The sequence below is a fragment of the Euprymna scolopes genome, chromosome 10, assembly GCF_053919585.1.
Source record: "Euprymna scolopes isolate OS-2025 chromosome 10, ASM5391958v1, whole genome shotgun sequence".
Lineage (NCBI taxonomy): Eukaryota > Metazoa > Mollusca > Cephalopoda > Sepiida > Sepiolidae > Euprymna > Euprymna scolopes.
This window is the reverse complement of record NC_136491.1, coordinates 106,335,472-106,359,965: the sequence shown is the minus strand read 5'-3', so window position 1 is coordinate 106,359,965 and position 24,494 is coordinate 106,335,472. Positions and strand designations below refer to the sequence as shown.

At 35.1% G+C, this 24,494-nt stretch overlaps 1 protein-coding gene and 1 pseudogene across 6 annotated transcripts in view; both read left to right on the top strand.

The window, feature by feature from the left end:
- The window catches only part of LOC145286192 (dicarboxylate carrier SLC25A8-like), a 92,161-nt gene that overhangs the window by 25,253 nt on the left and 42,414 nt on the right, over nt 1-24,494 (top strand). For 5 of the 6 annotated variants that reach the window (XR_013869122.1, XM_080134987.1, XM_080134988.1 and 2 more), the window contains 2 exons: nt 15,446-15,620; nt 21,154-21,384. Coding sequence is in view for 5 of the 6 variants with exons in the window: in XM_080134987.1 (XP_079991113.1) it covers nt 21,253-21,384 (132 nt within the window). In the remaining variant the exon portion in view is untranslated. Of the gene's footprint in view, nt 1-2,266; nt 2,440-15,445; nt 15,621-21,153; nt 21,385-24,494 lie in introns of all 6 variants that reach the window. The other variant, XM_080134986.1, reaches the window with a different exon arrangement.
- On the top strand, nt 18,439-18,555 carry LOC145286832 (5S ribosomal RNA; annotated as a pseudogene).

Genomic DNA, 24,494 nt, shown 5'->3' with positions numbered 1-24,494 from the left:
TTCTAAAAATAATAACTTTTCTATTCAGCTAGTAAACGAAAATATTTAGTCGTCAAATGTCCATTAAAGATAAATTTGTCCATAGAGCCCTGGAATGTGAGGACTAAAAGACAAAAATGAAGTGAGAAATGAAAGAACAGATAGCGTTTGTATAAATGCATATATGTAAACATTTCATGTGTTTTGGACATTGTAAATTCAAATGATAGTTCTGATATAAAAAAGCAATCGTATAAATGTACAACAATCTTTGTTTTATTGCTATAATGATATGAAGGGGGCACTTTGGTGCTTGTCTCAGTCTCAATTTTAGTCATCAATGCCCAACATAAATAGGTTAGTTTAGAAGTTAATTTCTTAAAACCGTCCAATATGTGTCAGTATGTAAAACTGATATTAAACCAAATATGGTGATGATGATGATAGAATACAAATCATCTCTAATGATAGGAGAAAGCCAAAAACTACAATAATAGATGACCTGACAACAAAATTGCTATCCATGCAATCTTTATAAAATACGCAATCCTTGCTGCAAATAAACTTCACTTTATGCATGACTTGTCCAAGTTTTAGTAAATCTGTTGCCTGGCTGAAGTATGGCTTAGTTCAGTCCTAGGAGGTCCATCTTTCCATGTTTTACCTTCTTTCTGAGAAGGGGTTAATTTATTGTTAATTACCTGAAGCACCCCTACAGAGGATTGCCAGCAGGGCTGCTCACGAGTTTTTTGTAGGCTAGAGTGTATTTATACTAGTGTTTTGCCTTCTCGAAAGCACACCTGACCTTGTATATAATTTTCTCCCGAGGAGGTAAATAATATGAATGTCCAACAGTCTTTGTTTTACGACGCTCTCCCCATCTCTTTTTCTTTCCCGTCTCTCTTTCCTGTCTCTTTCCCTTTCTCTCACCACTTCACATGAATTGCGCACGATGACAAGCAGGCAAGGAGAATAGAAATTAAACCCTAGGTTTAATTTCAGCAGCCTCATAATTTATTTTGTCCTTTAGTCCTCACATTCTATGAGCGATGTTTCTGACAAAGGAGGAAAAATTGTTGTTTTCTGGGTAAGTATCTATCTATTAAGCACTTATCGACAAGTTTTTGACCTTCAAGTATTATACATATACTTTGTTATTAGCTCTTTACATTAAGTGGTTTCATGACTTGTCTGGGGCAATTTCTATAAAAACACAAGAATAATTAAGGAGAATAGAATTTGGAAAGTGAACCTTGGGTTTACTTTTGGCAGCCTCATAACTCTTGCTTCCTTTATTTTGTCCTTTAGTTCTCGTATTCCATGAGCAATGTTTCTGACAAAGAAAGAAAGAATTGCTGCTTTCTGTGTTGGAAGCCATCCATATAACAATTATCGGCTAGTTTTTGACCTTGAAGTGGTATTTTTTTGTCTCCTTGCATAATAATATAGAGATTGCAATATGTATCAAGAAATGTGAAACAATAGGAGACAACTTTCTATATTTCTTTTCTTTTAAATACAAGTTCATCCAAATGATGTGATAACAATCGGCAAATAAGCCTTGACGTTTGCCAAATGCATTCAACTTGTTTCTCATGCGATATCAGTTAATTAGTTTCTAATTACGACATTTCCTCATTAGGTGAGTCGTCGTTACCCTCAGGTTTTGAAATTAATGCAAAATCATACAGGAAAACGAAGCCATTTGACGACCCACATACACCGGTTTTGTGTAAGTGAACATGGTACGAGATTTAAATATCCCCTAGTCTGCTTTTTACTTTCGTTTATCATGACAAAAAAGTCTTCCCAGTGTATGTGAGTGGCAATAATAGTAAATTTCAGTATAAGAGTGAAAACTCCTCCTTCTATATGCATGACTAATTGTTAAAAAAAATACTTACAGGACTAAATATTAAAATAAAAAACAAGCCAAAATAAAATTGTCTTGCATGGAGGGTGGATGGGATCAGAGATTAGAGCTCAAGCATCTACTATGAAAATAACAATGATGTAGAGAAAGATTATCAATGTCCGTTCTATGAAAAAGGGCTGTAAGAACGAGAAGAGATCATCATCCACTAGATTGCAAAGTTAATCTTATTCTCTGCCAGGGTAGGAAAGAGTGTTCTGAGCGGCACCACCCCTGATGTGATCAGAGTACTCCATCTTATGATGTCTTTTATACATCATAATGTATCTTATGCTAAATGTATCTTATGCTAAAGGAATAATTGGTCATCCATATTTTTATATACATGTTCTATTTTGATTTCCTATTTACCAGCACCTTTAAAACCGGAAACCTACCAATTATTCCTTCAGCACACGCCAAGTGAATCCTGGACTATATAAAAAGAAAAAACAAAAACAAACAAACACCATTGAACAAAAACTGAACTTGTCCTGCCTAGTTGTATCACCATGAGGAGTGAGAGAAAAATAAAAATCTTGATAAGGGTGAGTTTCTTTGCAGAAATATATTGATAAACATTATTTTAAATTGTTTATTCTTCACGGATAGCTTTAAAATGTATTTTTACATGTGTTTTCTATATATATATATATATATATATATATATATATATATATATATAAACAAATGATTAATAAAACATGTTAAAAGACATCTTGAAAAAGAGTTAAAAACATATTTAATTTTAAAAAAGGAAGCACAAGATAAGTGGATAGTCCTTAATCCGCGGAGTTTCGAAGAAATACTCTCCTTCTCATCAGAGGGCAGGAATTAGCAAAATGCAGGATCGGATTTTGCATATAAAAGTATTTAATGAAACTACAAGTAAGTCACAGATCTTACTTGGTTAAAAAAAAGGGTGAGGTAAAGGGAATAGGAGGTAAAAGAAAAATGATAAAGATTTCACATGAATGGATAGTCCGGTGAAGGGTAAAAAATCCAAGAATGGTAAAATCCAAAACGGTCGAATTAAAAATTTCCAATCCAATGGGTAAATTTTTTTTTTTTTTTTTTTTTTAAATTTTTATTTATTTTTATATATGTATATATATATATACATTGTTTATTTATTTATTTTTTAAAAACAGTAATCTACGGACACTCCTCTTCAGCATAGCTTGACTGTTAGGATGGATTCGAACCCCGGACTTCATGTATTTCAGTCCAGCGCCCTAACCCATTACACTATGATGCCAGAGACAATTTACTGCTTAGTTTTTATCGTTTATCTGTTTACGTAGTTTTTGTTGTTGATTTTTTTAAACGATATTAAGGTTAACATCTCCGCCTCTTAAAAAGTCGCCCATTTTTTATTTGGACATATTTTTATTTATTTATTTATTTTTCACCTGTCATCTCTTTTTTTAAAAGATGGAATCGTCAAAGACAAGATGCAAGTAAGCGCAAAGTCCACAGTTTTGTAATTATATACAAAGTATAAATGTTTATAACTCATGATCACATATTATGCACCACATACATAATCATCTATTATCCAGAGTCCTCTGCATAAATGGTGTATAAGCTTTACAGTAAAACTATTTCAATAAATGCATTGACCGTTGATGTTCATATTTTCATTATCATTTACGTTTGTACGGACATAACCTTGTTCGTTTTTTTTTTTTTTTTTTTTTTAATCCATTTTCAGGTTTTTCAACCATGCTATATCTATATATCTATAAAAGTGAACGTGTGTGTGTGTACATTTTCTTTCGCAATAACTCTGTTAATTTTCAGTCTACAGACTCGAAATTTGATATACAGAGTACTGAGATTTGGGAAAATCCTTGTAATCCATTTTCGGCCAGAAATTTGGCTGTTAAGGAGGTCAAAGTTCAACGATTTGCCCTTTGAGAACTCTACCAAACTCCTCCGACAATTTTGGGTCTAAACACTTGATATTTTAAATATAGGTTCCTTGGACATGGATCTAACTTAATAACTTGATTTAAGCCCAAAACAATAAATTTTAAGGGGTCATAATAGGGTTCAAAGTTAAAAAAATTGACTTTTTTTTTTTCTTTTTTGCTCAGCATGCACCTCCAAATACTCGGGCAACGCTAGGCACCCATGCTAGTCTAATATAAAAATATAGGAAGAACATAACTAAGGCAACAAACGTAGATATGCATTACTTCAACCAAATTTAATTAAAACACAACACTTGAATCCAACTGATATTAACAACGGATGGTTCAAACAGCCCCCCCCCCACACACACAGGAATAGGTAAAGCTCCGCTCAGCTGCCCTCAGTTGGCGTAATAATAAGAAATAAATATGTTCAGAACTATTTAGAAAAGTATTAGTAATCATTCGAAACAATTGTATGCATGTGTAGTTAATAAAGCTGTAATTTTTTTTTTTTTTTTTTTTTTTTTTTTTTTTATATGATTATGTCAAAGTTATAGGTTATATTTTATTTGTATGTAAATGTTCTTCACACTTTGGTAATTTATGTGCCTTCAATTTTTTTTTTTTTTTTTTTTTTTTTTTTTGATAGTACACGCATGAAACTCTAGTCCCTTTCAAAGTAATCTCCTTTGGCTACAATACACTTGGGCCATTCCAACAACTTCTCGGAAGGCCCCATGGAAGTCCTCTTGTGTGAGCATGTCAATGATCTTCGTCATTGCCTCTTTCATCTCCTCAGTTGTCTCATAACAATCTGTTTTCTTTGAGCTTAGGGAACAACCAAAGTCACAGGTGGGGGGGGGGACAAGGTCTGGACTATAGGGAGGGGGAGGAACTGTCTTGATGCCCATCTTGGTCAAATAGTCTGATCTTTTCTGAGCACGATTTGGGACAAACTTTGCACAAATTTTCTGCATTTTCAGTTCCTTGCAAACAATTGTGTTTACAGTTCCCACACTGACATCAAACTGTGCAATTATTGTCTCTATAGACACACGATGGTCCTTATCCATGAAATTCTTGTTTGTTTTGACTTTCTTACTCCTCCTGCACCTTCTCATCCATCAGACTCTCTGCCTTTTTTGAATCTCTTATGCCACTTAAAAACTGATACTTGATTCATGCAAGATGGTCCAAAAGCAATCTGAAACATTCCATACGTTTTTGTGGCATTTTTTTCTTAATTTAAAACAGAATTTTATTGCATGTCGTTCTTTTACAGTGTCCTCATGTTCAGATTGCATTTTTTTTTAAATTCACCAACTGTGACAATCAGGCTTTAGTAGGGTGTATCCTAATTCCTGCTGTAGCTGTTCATTTGAACTTGAAATCATAAAAATTGTTAAGTCATCTCATAAGATATATAGAAATAACATACTTAATTTTCAAGAGTCTACGACAATTTTAAATGCCAAAAGTTTAAAACCTTATTTAAGGCACCTCACACACACACACACACACACATATATATAATACAACATGTTTATGTGCAATCTAACTACTTGAGATAGTAATTACATAAGTAAATAACAGTTCTTTTAGATAGCTCAATAGTGCGATACTAGAGCTATATGTAGGTAAGGAGTACATTTTTTTGGCTAGCATGAATAGGTTAGCCAAATTTGTTCGGAACATTTTTTTGTTCTTGTGATTTAGGGAGGTGGTGTTTGATCAACACTGCTGGGGAGTCATGATTTAATACACTGTTTTGTTTTTAAATCCCTGAAACGATTTCATGGCCAACAACTTATGATCCCTGAAATAATATTAGGACTCTTGTGAATTCAAGAAAGCAAGTTAATGCAGCGATTGCAGGTGATTAAATGACTTACTGACTAAATAGTTTTCCAAAAAATGACTGGTATAAAAAAAAAAAAAAATTAAAGTTAAATAAGTCTTTTTTTGTATAGTTTTAAAGGTTAAAAAACTTCTAAGATATACATACTTTTTACTATAATAATAATTATTATTTCATCCTTTCGGGAATCATCCGTGCAGGGTGTCATGATTAACGCCAGTCGAGAGATTCAAACCCCGGCAACAGAAGTCCTATCTGGCTTCATTAGCAAGGACCCAAACCATTTGGCTACTGTCAACCGCGAGAGATACAGTTGAAATATAAACATTTATTCTTATTAAATGCTTTTAACATTATAATATTTATATTTGATATTAATATTTAATTTAATATAGTACAAATTTTTGTTAAAATTCAAAGACTTACATTTTTTTCTTTTTTGTAACTTTTGTTTATTTCATCTTGGATCTCTCTTCATTACAGCCGTTTCGTTAATAGGATGACAATTCTAGGATTTTATGTTTTCATAAAAGTCTCCTATCCTCATCAAATTGTCAGATGTTATTTCCATTCGATGTTACCAAAAAAAGGTTGCAATAAGAAATCCGAGATGAAATAAACAAAAGTTACAAAAAAGAAAAAATGTAAGTCTTTGAATTTAACCAAGTTTTATACTATATATGCTCTGCACCTATAAAGTAGATATATTGAGCCTTACTCGAAATTAACGGTAATCCAGTTTTTATCAGAACAGTCTCAACCCGTTAAAACAAAAACCGTATACATTGAAATTAACAATATTTCAAAAATAAACATTTATAAAATTTAATTTATATATACTAGCAAACGTACCCGTCGTTGACTGGGTCCAAAAACAGCCTACAGAAAATGGACTGTGATTTATGAAAGTATGATAGGTTATGAAAATGAAGGGTCGTGAAGAAAAGATAGCTTCGAATTTGGGGGTATCAAAATCAAAGCAAAATATGATGAGAGTAAAAATAAAATAGATAAACCCCATAATTTATTATACCATACCTGTTCACACTGAAACACTTATCACAATATTCTGTGGATCTATGTTAAAAAACCTTGTTAAACCTTGTGACATATTTCCATTTTATGGAGGTCAGGTGCAAACGAACACCCCATAATTTTATTATACCATATTTCTTCAAACTGAAACATAATTATCAAAGTATACTTACACAGGTAGATATGAAAAGTCTTTATTAAAGTTTGTGCTTATTTCCATTCTATGGAGGCCAGGCGCGAATGCAGGCCCCACAATTTTATTATACCATCCCTATTTAAGTTAAAACATACTTATCAAAGTATTCTTATGTACATCTATATTAAAAACACTTGTAAACGTTTTTTTTTTTTTTTTTTTAATTTTTTATTTCCATACTTTGTGGACCAGGCGCGAACGCAGACCCCACAATTTTAATGAACCGCTGTTCTGCCAGATCAAACATATCCATTCCTGTGTCTCGATACATCTTCTATCATTATATGTAATCAGTTTTTTAAAATAGTCAACCATATAGGAGCCTATTCGTAACCAGACACACACAGCTTTATATTATATATATACCCTTTCACATACACCTTTCACGATAAAGCTAGAACCCAGAATTAGATAGAATCGAGCAATTGCACCGACAACGCCAGACCCAAAGTGGGTTTCGATGTACTGCATCTCATCAGTGACGTGCTCCAACATAGGCGCAAACCCAGGTCGTCGCACTCATGAAGTGTGCAATACTGACGACTTAACCATATGGGCCATGGCGCAATCTATTGGCTATGCCTCGATTTTTTTTTTTTTTTTTTTTTTTTTTTTTTTTTTTTTTTTTTTAAATTCTTGTATTTTTATCCAGTTCTACATTCTACGATGTGACAAGCAACGCGTCCTATACAACTAAGATAGTTACTACTGGTATGCAGACGGTATACATCACATCTACAAACATGAACTGAAATTAGCCGACTCCCCAGACACGATTTCGGAACAACCTATTTGTTGAGGGACATCACGTCCCTATGAAGGATGACTCTCTTTTTCTGCACATATTAGAAATTAAGAGGAGATTATAGATAGATATATAAATACCCGTTCACATACACCTTTCACGATAAAGCTAGAACCCAGAATTGGGTAGAATCGAGCAACTGCATTGACAACGGACAACACCAGACCCAAAGTGGGTTTCGATGTACTGCATCTCATCAGTGACGTGCTCCGACATAGGCGCAAATCCAGGTCGTTGCACTCATGAATAGACCATTTGATCATCCGAAGTATGAGGGATGAGACGCGCTGGGAGTTTGTTTAAAATGAAGTTGGTTTGCACAAAGCCAACTTCTCTCTCTTGTTCCAACCTGCCTGATCTAGCTGCAGGACAAGATTCAGACAGCTGGAGGCCAGAGGGAATTTTATCAAGCACTTTATCCATTATGCCACGAGTCCTTGCAGACAATTCAGTTGAATGTTACATTCTTCTGGAGATTGAAGTTTCAATCCTTGGTACAGGCAACACTCGAAATACAATTGCGAATTACTTGGGACCCAACCGTGGCTGACGAAACAAGAACATGTTAATTAAAATTAAATAAATGTCCAATTTGAAATTCCATGCACAATCCAGAGTTCAACAGGAAGATTCCCAAATTAGATACAATATATCTAAAGAAGGACGTAGGTTACATCAACCGAAATGTGAAAATAACACTTAAGATGAAAACAGTAGTCTGAATAATCTGAATAATACGAATTAACTACTGTTATTTGTCATTATTTGTTGAATGCAACTAGTATTTAATCTATGTATATAAAAGGCAAAACGGCCGCACGCATTTTTGTATGTCCAAAGGCTTTTTTGAGGTGAGGTTATCGGGGTGGTGGGGTTTTACTATTTTAAACTTTTTATATACTCCCTAGATTGTAATATCTATGATTTGCGAATGGAGGTCGTCTCTATCTTTTATTTGAGCGACTTTTACAAAATTCACGCTATTCTGTCCTCTCGCGTGCTTGTGTTTTTCAAATAAAAATGAAACTAATCGAAAGCAAAGGCAGTTTCCCGGCTTTCGTGCCAGGGACGTCCAGAAAGCAATTAGCTTTGATCACTGTGGGGGGAAACTCTTCATATCAGACAATTGCTATTCGTTTGGACGCTCTCTTTTTGAGGGGAGATGGTTTTCCCCAATATCGTGGGGAAACAAATAAATGAAATGGCGGAAAGCTGACCTGGCCATTAGCCAACGTTCATTTCTGCACCTGCATGAACTCATTAACTTAGCAAGTTAACTTCTTGATTGCTTGATTGACATCGCTAAATTTGAACGCTTTTGACTTCCTATGGCCTCGTAGCGTAGCGGTAAGATGCAACGTTTTCTTTCATTTTCTTTTCCACCTTTGCATCGCCTACTAACGCTTTTTTTTTTTTTTTTTTTTTTTTTTAAGCTCAACACACACCTCCAAACACCTGGGCAACGCTGGGTACCTCCGCTAGTATTAAAATAAAGGATACAAAAAACTTATCAATGTCTACAAATGCAAACTAATATTTGAAAATGAGCGTGTGAAATAAATTGTATATAAATTTATACCAAGAAATTGAAACAAAGTAATTGGCTAAAATTTGACATTAACAGGTTGGTATGGCACAAAAACAGCCTAATGATATCACTCAAGGATAGACATTCCTACCCGGCCGTTTCACCACCCCCTCCACTCCTCGGACACTTGCCACTGTGATATGTGATCTGTTTGTTTTTTTTTTTTTTGTTGTTGTTTTTTTTTTTTTTTTTTAAGATATTGTATATGATCTGGATGGACAGAAAAGGCAGGAGTGGGAGGAGGAAGGGTTTTAGCAGAGAGGATAACTTTACCTGCATTCTGACCTTCCTTTGACGTCTTCCTCCTCCTCCTCCTTCATCTCTCTGTAACAGCAACAGTTTGCTTTTCTTTTCTAAGAAAGACATTCTGTACATTTTCAGGGTATGTGAAATAAATGGCTATTTTTGTTTTTGTACTTGCAGTGCATTTTTGGATATTAATGGTTGACTAGATCACCAGTAACCCGTTGGGTCACTATTTGTTATATTAAATATCCCCGCTCTTTTCCCCTCTCCCTGTTTCCCTTCACTTTTCTTCTTTTTTTTTGTTTTTCATCCTTCAACCCCCCCTCTCTCTCTTCTTACTCCCCTCCCATGCAAGTCCCCTTTCTTTCTCTCTTTCCCCCCCCGCCTCCGCTGGTCGCCTTTCTTTCTCTCTTAGAATCATTATTACGAAAAAAGAAACCAATATATATAATTACTTGAAAATGGACAACATAAAGACTGAGTCGTAACTTTCTGACTTCATCCAACGTGCACAGTAACAAGATGCAAACATACAAAATCCAATTTTAGTAGTATACTATCCATGAGACAACCAATGAACTTTGATGTCACAAATAGTCTAGATGATGATGGATAATGTCACTAAAGGATGACGTCATCCATCGAAACTTAGGGAGAGAGGTGGGAAGAAATCCTGTTTTAATTGATCCCATTATCCTTTAGTGACGTCATTTACTGAGCACGGTTATTCTCAACTTTTTAAAATGGATGACCTCAGAAAACTATGACATCGTCCAACGTGACTTTGGGTCATGGATCGTCTATGTTCTCTGTTATAATAGACTAGCCTGGGTGCCTGGCGTTGCCCGGGTGTTGTTTGGAGGTGTGTGTTCTACAAAAAAAATGTGGTAGTAAGCAGGCAGGCAGGCTCGAACCCGTACTTCGAAGAAGGAAAAGAATGTGGAAAAAAAATGTGACGTCTTTGCTCTTGCACCCATCGTTAAACCGGAAGTTATGTAGGTTTAAATTAAGGCTAGTCAATCGAAAAGAGAGGATGCCTTTTGAAAATATTGGCGAAAAAAGCGACCCCCCTCCCTGTAGAAAAGTGCTCAACTGAGGGTGAAGGAATTAATGTTTTTAGCTAATTTTTTTATATTTGCCGTCCAAAGGGTCGAGCTTCAAAACAATACTGATCTCGTGAAAATCCGTCGCCTCTGTCAAGTTTTAGGCATGCATACATACATACATACATACATATATTTAAACAGACAGGTGATATTTATATTATAGATGACATCATGGTTTTCGTTTTTTAATTATAGACACGACTTCTCTTTACACACTCTAACAAACAAGATCTACAAAATTTTGTAGTATATAGATAAAACTACTTATGAAAATCTACAAAGATTTTAAAAGATTGGGTATCGGATTTCCCACACCCTAAATTCGATTTTTTTTTTTTTTTTTTTTTTTTAAATATATTTAATTGATAAATTATGGTCACGGGTTTACCTGGGTAAGAACGTTCATCAATGCAGCTGTTTCCCCTCCCAAATTAAAACATCGTGTTTTTACATGCTAGCATGTGTTGGCCGGCTTTTAGGAATTGACTTTCATACTATTCTTTCTCCAGCCAGGTCATTATTTGAACTAAATAACTGTAAATGTGTTTTATAGCTGATCTACGGTAGTCATTTCCTTTGGCAAGGCAAGATTTTTATGGAAATCACTCCAAACAAGGCATGAAGCCACTTGATGTTAGGGCGGACCTGAATGAGAATACCCCCCCCCATATAATTTTAACCGGTATTCTCGGTATTCTGCAATTGGTATTTTTTTTTTTTTTTTTTTTTTTTTTTACGACCTAACCCAGTGTAGTATAAGCACCATCAACCTCGCCATGTTAAGAACGGCTTTCAGAATTAACACCTCCCACCTCGAAAACTATACAACATGCTAAAACATACTATAAAAATTGGGGTGGGGGTAATTCTCGTGCAGGTCTGTCGATATAAGTAGTTAAAAAATACTTCAAGGTTAGAAACTAGCCCATGTTATGAGTTAGATGGATAGATTGTGAGCCAGAAAACATCAATTCTTTCCCCTTTATCAGAAATATTGTTCATAGAATGTGAGGACTAAAGGACAAAATAAGGGAAGTGAGAATTAAGAGAAATACATAAAATGCTTGCAGGTATTGAGTAGTTTTTCTGTTTTGGAGAATTCGAATCACAGGTTCTGTTGCAGTATTTATGGCATGTGAAGAGGGTATGAATACAAAGATTTGGACAATTATATTTATAACCAGGGGTGATAAGAACGAATCTTTATTTATTTATTTATGTATATATATATATAGTAAGTTATAAAATATATATGGCGATTAAGCTACACTGAATATTCCGCGTTTCATCCACTCTAGGATTCTTCAGGCTTACTAACTAGCTCTACCTACCTACGTATTGAGCACTGTTGAAGTAAATACTTAAAGTTTACGCATAAATTTATACTTTCGTATATTAATTTTATGTGAATAAATGTAGTTATATATATTAGTGGCCTGGCAATGCCACAAGAGAGACAACCAAGCAAAAAAATCCTAAGCAATTTCACCCTGAAGCTGGCTTGCCAGGACACTATATATACAAATGTATGCCAATTTGGGTATATTTTATTGGTTTGAAAATATAGGCTTTTTTTTTTTTTTTTTTTTTTTTTGCCAATTGTCATAAAATTTTTACCATAGGTTAGTATTATAATCTAAAAGCTTGCAAATTTTCATGTAGTTTCAGCCCATAAAACCATAAATTTTCAATCCCCGCCCATAGAACCAAAGATTTCAATATTCAATTTGGCGACGAGTATAGACATATCCATATATAGATATAAAATTGCCCCCAAAAGTGGTATGTTAGAAATCTCACCAACTACTGATCAGAATTTAACAAATAAAGGCTCGGTGGAAAGCTAATGACCTGAACTGTGTAGTGGACTATGTGACATTTGCCTTTAAGGTCGCACATTGCTGTTTCAAGAAGTGGGGATCACTTTTCTGTATTAATTAAATGTAAAAATATCTGAAATAACAGTAAGGGGAGACTTGATTCCAAATATTTCTGTTATATTTCCATCTTTGGTTTTCATACATAGTAAATTTCACAGTGTATAAGGCTTATTTGATACTGGAGATATTCATAATCGTACCCTATTTTTAAAAGAGGAGAGATACAACATATGAGAAATGTTATTTCAGATCATTTGAAACCATAGCAGCAAGTTTTAGTCTCCTCTCCATCAAGGCCAGAGGTTTGGGGGAAATATATATATATACTGAATCTCTTTAAATTATTTATTTATTTATTTTTTTGTTACTTCAGAGTCATCACTGATCAAGGCCTGAAGACCACTCCAGGATAAGGATTAATTAATGTAAGATGATAGTGTAGTAACCGTTAATGGTGTAAATTGAGTAGAATTGGATTATTTATAGGGACGGCTTAACAAAAACTTGTTTACATTCGATTTGAAGGCTATCATGTGGTATTTAATCAGGAAGTAGGCCAGTGGAATGGTGTTCCAAAGGCGGGCAGTTCTGGGAAAGAAGCTTTGCTCATGGAATCTGCATTTAAATTTAGGCACAGATAGAGAGTGGAGGGAAATCGTTAATAGTGGCTGTAGCTAGTAGAATGTTTTTTTGTGAAAGTTTGGCAGGAGGAGGACCATAGATTGGAGTTCAGTCGAACTCTTGCCATGAAAATAGCAGTAGAGCAGACACAGGCTCACAACGTCTCTTCTGTGGGAAAGAGGCTGCAAGGGAGAGAAAAATGCATCACCTACTAGGTTTCGGACCCAGTTTGGAACTTCATAAACGCAGGATAGAGCACACCAAGCAGCTCCTGCTAGATGTGGCAACAGTGCTCTATTTTAGGACATACCTGGCTCTTATACAAATAGAAGATTGCATTGGCTACTGGAGCGGTAGAATGATCCAACCATTTTTCCAGCAATTTTGGCAACAGATTTGATGTGTTCCATTTCAAATCAGTCTCAGAAGCTTGTCAAGACATAAGCTTTCGATCTTCACACAAGAAGACCACTATGCTATGCTGATCCTGACGGGCTAATTCTTTACCTAGAAAAGTTTCTCTGACTAGATTCATGCTGCCATTTTTTTTACTGTCGGCCTTCACTCATCTGGGCTAAAAGCCACTTGAGGGTAAGCGTTAATGGAATGAAACGATTATAAACCGACATTGATCAAGATAATGAACCAAGTTTGACTATTTATAGGGCAGTTCATGAAACAATACTTGCTGACATTGAACTTGAAGCTGACCATGTTGCAATCCCACAAGAGAAGCAATCTGACAATGTTTCACAAGCAGGATGCCCTTTAAGACCCATACCACTCGAGCTTGATAAAGAATTGCTAACTCACATTCATAATTTTCTTCCAGTTTTTGCCTTATCTTTTCTTTTTTATTCATACTAGAGTCACCACTTATCAAGGCAAAAAGCAATTTGAAGATAAGAGTTAATGAGATGAATAGATTGTTAATTAAATGAAGAATATTATGAAAGGATTAAAAATGATGAATCCGATGGACAAAATTTGATTACTTATGAGGACAGTTTATTTAGTGTTTATTGGCATTTTATGAGGATTATCATGTTGAAGGCTACAGAGAAGCAGTCCAATGATAATGCATTCCAGAGATGCGAAACCTTTGCCATGGAAATTTCCTTCTGATGCTAGGTACCTTGAGAAAGAAGGAAAAGTTTTTGCTGTGAATGTTTGGGAGAAAGAACTAGATTGCAAGCTTAGCGGTAAAAAACACTATTTCATACTGAAAAGTGTCAGATCAACATGTAGTATCTGTTTTATCTTCATTTAGAGAAATGATCCTATGCTGAGGCAAGTGTTGTTTTCCAATCTAGAGCACCCAACATATCAAGGCCAAAAGCCACTCAAGGATAAGGTTTAATAAGATTGTCAGCTAAAATTGATTGATGCAATAAATTAAGTTTGATTACTTATGAGACATTGACCTTGAAGGTGACCATGTTATAGTGTGCAGGGAATACATCATGTGGTAATGTACTCTAATTGCAAAGGAACTCTGTCTACTAGGCACATGTAAACAGAAGGCAGGTATTATGGTCTGTTTGTGCTCCTGGTGAATAGAAATTATTGGTGTTTGTGTAAGTTGGTGATCTTGTAAACCTACGCATTTCAGGTGAAAACATTATTACATGCATGTCATGTTGAAATTAGCATAAATTTAAAAAATTATGAATATTGGTCCAATAGATGCGCTAGATGTATATTTAACCAAAAATAATCATCTACAATTACTTGTTTAAAAATGATGTACTCTTAATTTTAGTCAAGGGAGATAAGTCAGTCTTAATTAGTTACACAACATTAAAACATGATAAAACCTGATAATTTAATAAATTTTTACTTTTAATTATTTTTCTACTGAATCATTTTTTTTTTTTTTAATTTCTATTCATTTCGACATGACACGTAAATATGTAATGTTTTCACCTGAAATGCGTTGGTGTAAAAGATTACCAATCTACACAAGCACCGAACTCCTCTTTCTTAAATTAAAGTTTAAAGGTAAAAAAAAAAGCCAATTATTATGGTCTGTTTGTGCTCCTAACAAAAGGGACGCATTAATTTCTGACCAGTCCCTACCATCTCATAAACCCATGCTTTGTTTAATACAAGAATTAGTTTTGCTACTCTCTCCCCACCATTTGTCTTTTTGTGCCAAAAGAGTGTTTTTTTAATTTCTTTTTCTTTTTTTTTTTTGTTGGTGCACTTTTAATTATGGCGAATTCTAATAATAGAAAAATATTGTTGTAATCAGTTAATGAGTTTGCGTTAATGTTGTTTTTTTTGTTGTTCGTTTGTAGGAAACCACAATTACATTATGCACAAAGAGATCCACACGAAAAACACCCAAAGTACAAAAGCCAGTGTTGTCCGGCTGAGTCACCCGATGACCGAGCAGATCAGCCATATTTTAAACTTCAGTTTTCGTCGTTCTAAAACTTCCTCTTCGTGTTGTATGGATCACTTTGTTCAAAGGTAATAAGATGCTCTTCATCATTCTCTCATCTCTCTCCCTTACATGTCTCTCTCTCTCTCTCCCTTACATGTCTCTCTCTCTCTCCCTTACATGTCTCTCTCTCTCTCTCCCTTACATGTCTCTCTCTCTCTCTCTCCCTTACATGTCTCTCTCTCCCTTACATGTCTCTCTCTCCCTTACATGTCTCTCTCTCTCTCTCTTACATGTCTCTCTCTCTCTCTCTTACATGTCTCTCTCTCTCTCTCTTACATGTCTCTCTCTCTCTCTCTTACATGTCTCTCTCTCTCTCTTACATGTCTCTCTCTCTCTCTTACATGTCTCTCTCTCTCTCTCTCTTACATGTCTCTCTCTCTCTCTCTTACATGTCTCTCTCTCTCTCTCTTACATGTCTCTCTCTCTCTCTCTTACATGTCTCTCTCTCTCTCTCTTACATGTCTCTCTCTCTCTCTCTCTTACATGTCTCTCTCTCTCTCTCTCTTACATGTCTCTCTCTCTCTCTCTTACATGTCTCTCTCTCTCTCTCTTACATGTCTCTCTCTCTCTCTTACATGTCTCTCTCTCTCTCTTACATGTCTCTCTCACTCTCTCTTACATGTCTCTCTCACTCTCTCTTACATGTCTCTCTCTCTCTCTTACATGTCTCTCTCTCTCTCTTACATGTCTCTCTCACTCTCTCTTACATGTCTCTCTCTTTCTCTTGCATGTCTCTCTCTCTCTCTCAATCTCTCTCATCTTAAATATGGATATCGCTCTTTCTCTCTCTCATATTACATATGGATATCGCTCTTTCTCTCTCTCATCTTACATATGGATATCGCTCTTTCTCTCTCTCATCTTACATATGGATATCGCTCTTTCTCTCTCTCATCTTACATATGGATATCGCTCTTTCTCTCTCTCATCTTACATATGGATATCGCTCTTTCTCTCTCTCATCTTACATATGGATATCGCTCTTTCTCTCTCTCATCTTACATATGGATATCGCTCTTTCTCTCTCTCATCTTACATATGGATATCGCTCTTTCTCTCTCTCATATTACATATGGATATCGCTCTTTCTCTCTCTCATATTACATATGGATATCGCTCTTTCTCTCTCTCATATTACATATGGATATCGCTCTTTCTCTCTCTCATATTACATATGGATATCGCTCTTTCTCTCTCTCATATTACATATGGATATCGCTCTTTCTCTCTCTCATATTACATATGGATATCGCTCTTTCTCTCTCTCATATTACATATGGATATCGCTCTTTCTCTCTCTCATATTACATATGGATATCGCTCTTTCTCTCTCTCATATTACATATGGATATCGCTCTTTCTCTCTCTCATATTACATATGGATATCGCTCTTTCTCTCTCTCATATTACATATGGATATCGCTCTTTCTCTCTCTCATATTACATATGGATATCGCTCTTTCTCTCTCTCATATTACATATGGATATCGCTCTTTCTCTCTCTCATATTACATATGGATATCGCTCTTTCTCTCTCTCATATTACATATGGATATCGCTCTTTCTCTCTCTCATATTACATATGGATATCGCTCTTTCTCTCTCTCATATTACATATGGATATCGCTCTTTCTCTCTCTCATATTACATATGGATATCGCTCTTTCTCTCTCTCATATTACATATGGATATCGCTCTTTCTCTCTCTCATATTACATATGGATATCGCTCTTTCTCTCTCTCATATTACATATGGATATCGCTCTTTCTCTCTCTCATATTACATATGGATATCGCTCTTTCTCTCTCTCATATTACATATGGATATCGCTCTTTCTCTCTCTCATATTACATATGGATATCGCTCTTTCTCTCTCTCATATTACATATGGATATCGCTCTTTCTCTCTCTCATATTACATATGGATATCGCTCTTTCTCTCTCTCATATTACATATGGATATCGCTCTTTCTCTCTCTCATATTACATATGGATATCGCTCTTTCTCTCTCTCATATTACATATCTGTATCCTCTTCTCTTTCTCTTCTCTTGCATATTGATTTCTTTCTCTCTTTCATTATATACCTCTATCTCTTATTATTTTACATATTGATTTCTCTGTCTCTCTTTCTTATATATCCATCACCCATCTCTCTCTCTTAATGCCTCTCTTTCTCTCATTGCATATCTAACTAGCTATCCCTTTCACTACATATTTATATCTATCTTTGTCTCTCCTATTACATATTCCTTTTTCATTTCATGTTTCTTTCTCCTTTTTATTTTTACATGTCTCTAATTACATTGCTCTCTCTTTCTCTTCTTCTTCCTCCACATGTTTCTCTCTCTCTCTCTCTCTCTCTCTCTCTCTCTCTCTCTCTCTCTCTCTCTGCTCTTCATCCTATTTATTCTACTTGTTAATGTACATAAAATATAGCTACATTTGTGGCAGGCAAAGATATTATTAAAAAAGTTAATAGTAAAAAAAAAAAAAAAATCTGACACATATTAAATCAAAGAAACGACACTGCGTAGTGTGTAATTTACAAGTAGCGGTAGTAGTAACTTGCTGAGCTCATGGAAGATGGCTGCCTCAAATGCAGTTGGCTCCCTCTATCACACTAGAAAATTACACCTGAGAGTATCCTATATCTCTAAAAAGTCATCATTTACCCATGCATCTGGGTTTGTGAATTTATCACTAGGCTTTCCCTCTTAGACAGCTTCACCCCCCCCCCTCCTAGTCCGACCAAATTTCAATTCTAATAGGTCCTGATTATTAGTAGGGTTAGGACAATGGCATATTCGTTTCATTGTTTTTACTCTCGAGTATATATCCGAATATACGGCATAATCGTGTTGACACACCGGTTCTCGTCAGATCATCAAAGTTAAGCAATGTTGAGCCTGGTTAGTACCAGATGGGTGACCATTTGGGAATTCTAGGCGCTGTATGTGCTCTCCGCTTATCCCAGCATTTGTTTCCAGTTGTCCTATGCATTCACTTCACTTGCCACTTGTATTTAACAATGTTGACTCAGAGGTTTGGTTGGAGATTGCGCACCTCCTGGCGTAAAAATTTCACTCGCAGGCACCCCTTCGTGGGTATCCATAGTCTGTCCAAGACTGATGGAGCCCGATATATCCGACACAGTTAGACACAATTAATCAACCGAGAACCACATCACTCTACATAAAAACATAAGATATCAATAGATATATACCTGAGAATTAAAACAAAGAAACGAATATGCTGTTGTCATAGCCCTAATTATCAGTCAAGCTCCAACCTCTTTCCAATTGATGCAACGTTAACAGACGTGTGTCTATTTTACAAGTACTTTAATTGAATGTGCTCTGATGAACCTGTAGCACTTTTACGACCTTGACGTTCATATTTCTGAGTAACCTGACAAGCAGCAAAATCTTACCCCTTCACCATTGAAGTCCATAATTGCCTACTGGAGCTCAGTTACTGATTTCTATCATCACTTACGAATGGGATGCAACTGAAAACAAAGACTTATATTCAGATTAAACAATTTTCTCAAATAAAATATTACAAACAATAGAATGATAGTACTAATTTTGTTAGGATTTTTAGATTTTTGTCGATTCAGTATTCACCCTGATTAATCATAAACAGTACAGACGACATGTTTTTTTTTTTTTTTTTTTTTTAATGAAAGAATGAAATAAAAATATGGTGTTTAGTCAACCTTTTTTTTTTTTTATTTATTTATTTTTTTATTACATTTTAGCTCCAAACAGGGCACATTACCACTTTGATGTAAGGGCTACTATTAGGGACCCAGGCTACAGGGGTACTAAGTGGGGAGTTGGGCAGTAAGATGTCGGTTCACACTACACTTGAACTTCTGCATGTCAGTACAGTTGGGGAAGCAGGAACCCGGAAGGGAATTCCAAAGTCTAGCGGTTCTGGGGAAGAAACTACTGGAGTAGAAGGCTTTCTTACATCTAGGGATCTCTACTGTGAAGGAGTGGGATTTAGCTGCTTGTCGTGTTTGTCGGAGGTATTTACGTAGAGGAGGTATAAGTGCTTGTAGTTCATCAGAGCATTCACCGTTAAAGTACTTGTAGAACAGGCAGAGGGATGCTACATTTCGTCGATGGGACAAAGGCTGAAGCTTGGATGACAGTTCAGGACCTATTAGGTTGACAACTCTCTTTTGAACCTTGTCTAGAAGTGAGACTAGTAGCAGATGCACCAGCCCAAATATGAGAACAATACTCCATACATGGGCGAACGATGGCCTTATAGAGGTACAGGATACTTTCAGGCATTAGTAGCTTTCTAGCACAGTAGAGAGAACCTACCTTTCTCGCAGCGGTCCTGGCAATACTCTCGATGTAATTGTTCCAACTCATGTTTCCTGTGAACATTAGGCCGAGGAGTTTAAAATCTGTACTTTCAGATAAAGAGTTTTTGGCCATTGCTATTGGTGGTAGAGAAGGTTTCTTGTAGTTATTGAAGGAAACAAGTTTAGTCTTAGCAGCATTGAATGTGACCATCCATTTTTGTCCCCATTCCACTACAGATTATTCATTCAAATTTCTACTCGTCTTATGACATGATCTACTCTCTAATTCAATATTTTTATTGTTACTAACGAGGGTGGGTATACAGTCTTGCCCAGTAGTGAAATATGCTTAAATATATTTTAGTTCATGCAGATTTCATATTTATTATTATTAGAGCCAATTCTCTATTGAATATTATATATATATATATATATATATATTACTGATGTCAAAAGTTAAAAAAAGAATGACGTCAGTGGTATCAGCTAGAATCAAGACTAAACATTTAGCTAAGAATGAATCTGTGCATAGGCAAAAGTAATAGAAATATGTCCGCAAGGCCGACATATTTCTGCGTGCGTTATTCAACAAAGATTTTACTCATCATAAACCATCCTTGGTGTATGATTAATATTTCCTTTTAAATTTCAGTGATATGTAACCAGTAGTTCAAGAGTTTATTGGTTAAATATTTTTGCGTGCACACACATACCTCTAGTGTTTTATATATAGAGAGATTTATTTCATGTACTTTCCTTTTTTTATTTTTAACACTTTAAGATTTTTGTTTTTAAGACATGTTAATATAAACACTAAATACACAAAATATATTCCAGTTTGACACAAATCGGTCAGAGCTTACATAAACTGAAACCTGAGAATAACGTTCAGAATGTGAATGGTGGTCCTAACAGACAAAATAAGAGACCATGTTTTTGAATTTTTTAGATGAGGATTGATAATTTGTATTATTTTGATTATTTGAACTACTGCTCTCATTTTGGATGTAATTCTCACAACATTTCAGCTGATGTAGCCTCAAACCTTTTTCAGGTGGATTATATCAAACTCAGAAATCTTATATGATGTGCAGGATTAAGCAACAGAAACACATCCTGGGCAACAGCGAGATGCAAAGTAGTAAATTATAGAAATTAAAATATGTGATATCAATGTTTTTGCTACTTGAACTAACCTGTGTCATGATTTATTTTCTTTTTCTTTTTTTCTTAGTTTGTCTAATTAAAGCTTTACTATTTCCCTGGTGTGGTTTACTCAGCTGGAAAGAAAAGTTCCAGGCCAGAAAGGAGTTATCTGCCCTTAGTCTTCAAGATGGTTGCCTCAGGTACTAATGCAGCCGTCGTGGAGCATTCGTTTGGAAATAAATTTTTTAGCGCAGGCCTGGCGGCTTGTTTTGCAGATCTAGTCACGTTTCCACTTGACACAGCCAAAGTACGCTTACAGGTTAGTGTTTGCAATTTATTTTCTTTTTAAATTTTTTTTTTCATGCACAAAAAAACATAAGAAACTGCACTGTTCGCTGTGTCTTCATAAGCTCTATCAAAAATATTGAACACTCTTTTCTCTCTTTCTATATAACTAGCCTGGGTGCCCAGCGTTGCCCAGGTGTTCGGAGGTGTGTATTGAGCAAAAAGAAAAAAAAACCTGTGATGCGAAGGCGGAAAAAAAAGTAAAAGAAAACCTGACGTTTTACCCCTACTCCATGACGTGACTGGAAGTTTGGAATGTTGAAATTAGTAAAGTCATTCCGACCGATACGATGACTTACAAAAATAGTGACGCAAAAAAAAAAAAACAACCCCTCCCTGTAGAAAACTACCCAGTTAAGGGTGAAGGAATTAATGTTTTTAGCCAATTTTTCGATATTTGTCGTTCGAAGGGTCAAGCTTTAAAATGATACTGATCTCATGAAAATCCGTCACCTCTGTCGAAAGTTTTAGGCAAACATACATACATTTAAAGACAGGTGAGATTTATATAATTATAGATTATCCTTATAATCTATATTTCTCTTAGTTTCTTTGTTAGTTTCACTTTTTCTCAGAAACTTTTATGCTTAGCTGGCTGAAATGTATGAACCTTTGTTAAAAGGTGTAACAAACTAAGTATTATGGTATCTGTTCAGTGTTCAGTTCGGTATTAGTATTTAATGAAAAAATTAGCACAAATTTAACCATATTTAGCCATAAATTTGGCATTAAACACTCGTTTTAAGTCAACAGATTATAACTTTTGCCAGTTTTCAACAGGCTAAAAAAAGCTAATTTTATGAATATTTACATATTTCCTCTTAAATAATCTTCGTTTATATGGTTTGTTTCACTGGTTGCACTACTTGAACATCAGACTAACATAACCTGACTTTTCTCTAACGGTCTTATTGTCATTATTGTTCCAACATGTATATGAAATAGAAGAGAAACCTTATTATTATTAACAAATAAATTTACATCTAATTTGATGTCATCATGATCTATAGAGTAAAGTTTTACTGATAGTTTAAAAACAATAAATATTTATCATTAGTGTCAGCAATGGGAAATATGATTTAGAAAATATTAAAAGAATCATTTCTAGAATCAGAAATTAGGCTCAAATTTTTCTGATACTCCCAAAAGTTCTGATTTCCCATTCCAATTAAACCTCTCAATACTAATATATATATATATATATATATATATATATCCTGTACCTCTATAAGGCCACTATTCGCCCATGTATGGAGTATTGCTGTCATATTTGGGCTGGTGCATCGGCTACTAGTCTGTCGCTCCTTAACAGGGTTCAAAAGAGAGTCACAAATCTGATAGGCCCTAAACTGGCATCTAAGCTTCAGCCTCTGTCCCATCGTCGAAACGTTGCATCCCTCTGCCTGTTCTACAAGTATTATAATGGTGAATGCTCTGATGAACTGCAAGCACTTGTGCCCCCACGACGTGAACACCCTCGACAGACCCGACAAGCTGCAAAATCCCACACTGTAGAGATCCCTAGATGTAAAAGATCTTTCTACTCCAGTAGTTTCTTCCCCAGAACTGCTAGACTTTGGAATTTCATTCCAGGTCACTGCTTCCCCAACTCTACTGACATGCATAAGTTCAAGTGCAACATGAACCAACATCTCGCTGCCCTAATCCCTACATAGTACTCCAGTAGATGTTTCCCCTGATAGTAGCCCCCTACACCAAAGTGGCAATGTGCCTTGTTTGGGGTGAAAATATAATTTAAAAAAAAAAAAAAATATATATATATATATATATAATGAGGTATCGATTAATGTCAGATTTTTCATTAAATGAAAAAGTTCATCTTCCATAAAATATGTAATAATAATAATTGTTTCTTCCAACTTTGTTTACATATCTGAATATCTAAAAAAAGATATATATAAACTAAACTTTTTAGCTTGTAAAACAGGCAAAAGTTATAGCCCGTCAACATGAGTCCTTTATGCCAAACTAATGGTTCAATATGGTTAGATTTGTGTCTTTTTTTTTTTTTTTCATTAAATACTATTCCCTATAAATCCCTAACTATGCATCGAACGGATGCCATAATACTTAATTCGCTGCACCTCATCATAACAAAGGTTCATACAAAATTTCAGAATGGCCTCTGGGCCTTGATAAATGGTGATTCCCTTGTAAAAAAATTTAAAAAAAAACAACTTTAGTGAGTTCACAAGAAACAGTGTATCATGACTATGCCATACATGTTTAATATATATAGATACACACACACACACACATATATATATATATATAGAGAGAGAGAGAGAGAAATAAAAATAAGGAACAAACCGAGTTATGTGTTCATTAACGTCTTGAAACAAAGACAAAACGTTGATGAACGCATAACTCGGTTTGTTCCTTATTTTTATTTCTCTATTTTGTGTCAGAATATTATTTTCATTATTCTCATCACACACACACACACACACACACACACACACACACACACATATTAGCAGGGAAACCCAACGTTGCCCGGGATTGAATGATGATCAACGAATATTTCACACTCCTATATTTTTTATTGTCATCGAAATTCATGAAATCGCCTGGGAAGAAGCTTCACATGCCTCCATGCAGTAACTTAGTCCAAAATATGTTATTCTACATTGCACTCTAGAGAACCTACTGTTTCTTCTATAAAATCATTTTACATAAACTTCTTTCCGGTTAATGAAAAAAAAACATTAAGAAATTTACATGTGGAGTTTGAACCTACAGACCATGTCATGCAAAGCAAAAAAAAAAAAAAAAAAAAAAAACACTATCAACTTACCCACAGTAGAATTTTCATGGCCCATTGTTCTATCATTGTTGCTAAGCGACGACATGGAAAAAATGGCTTTACCAATGATAGATGAATTAAAATAATGGTTTCCATTATTGGTAATTATTGAGGGTATTCTGAGACAAAACTTAAACTCCCAGACTTATAAACTAAAGTTCTGTCAAGTTTAAAGAAAATCTGTTCAGCAATTTCGGAGTCTATCAGGAATGAACTCACACACACCCACACATACACACAGTTGCATTTATATAATT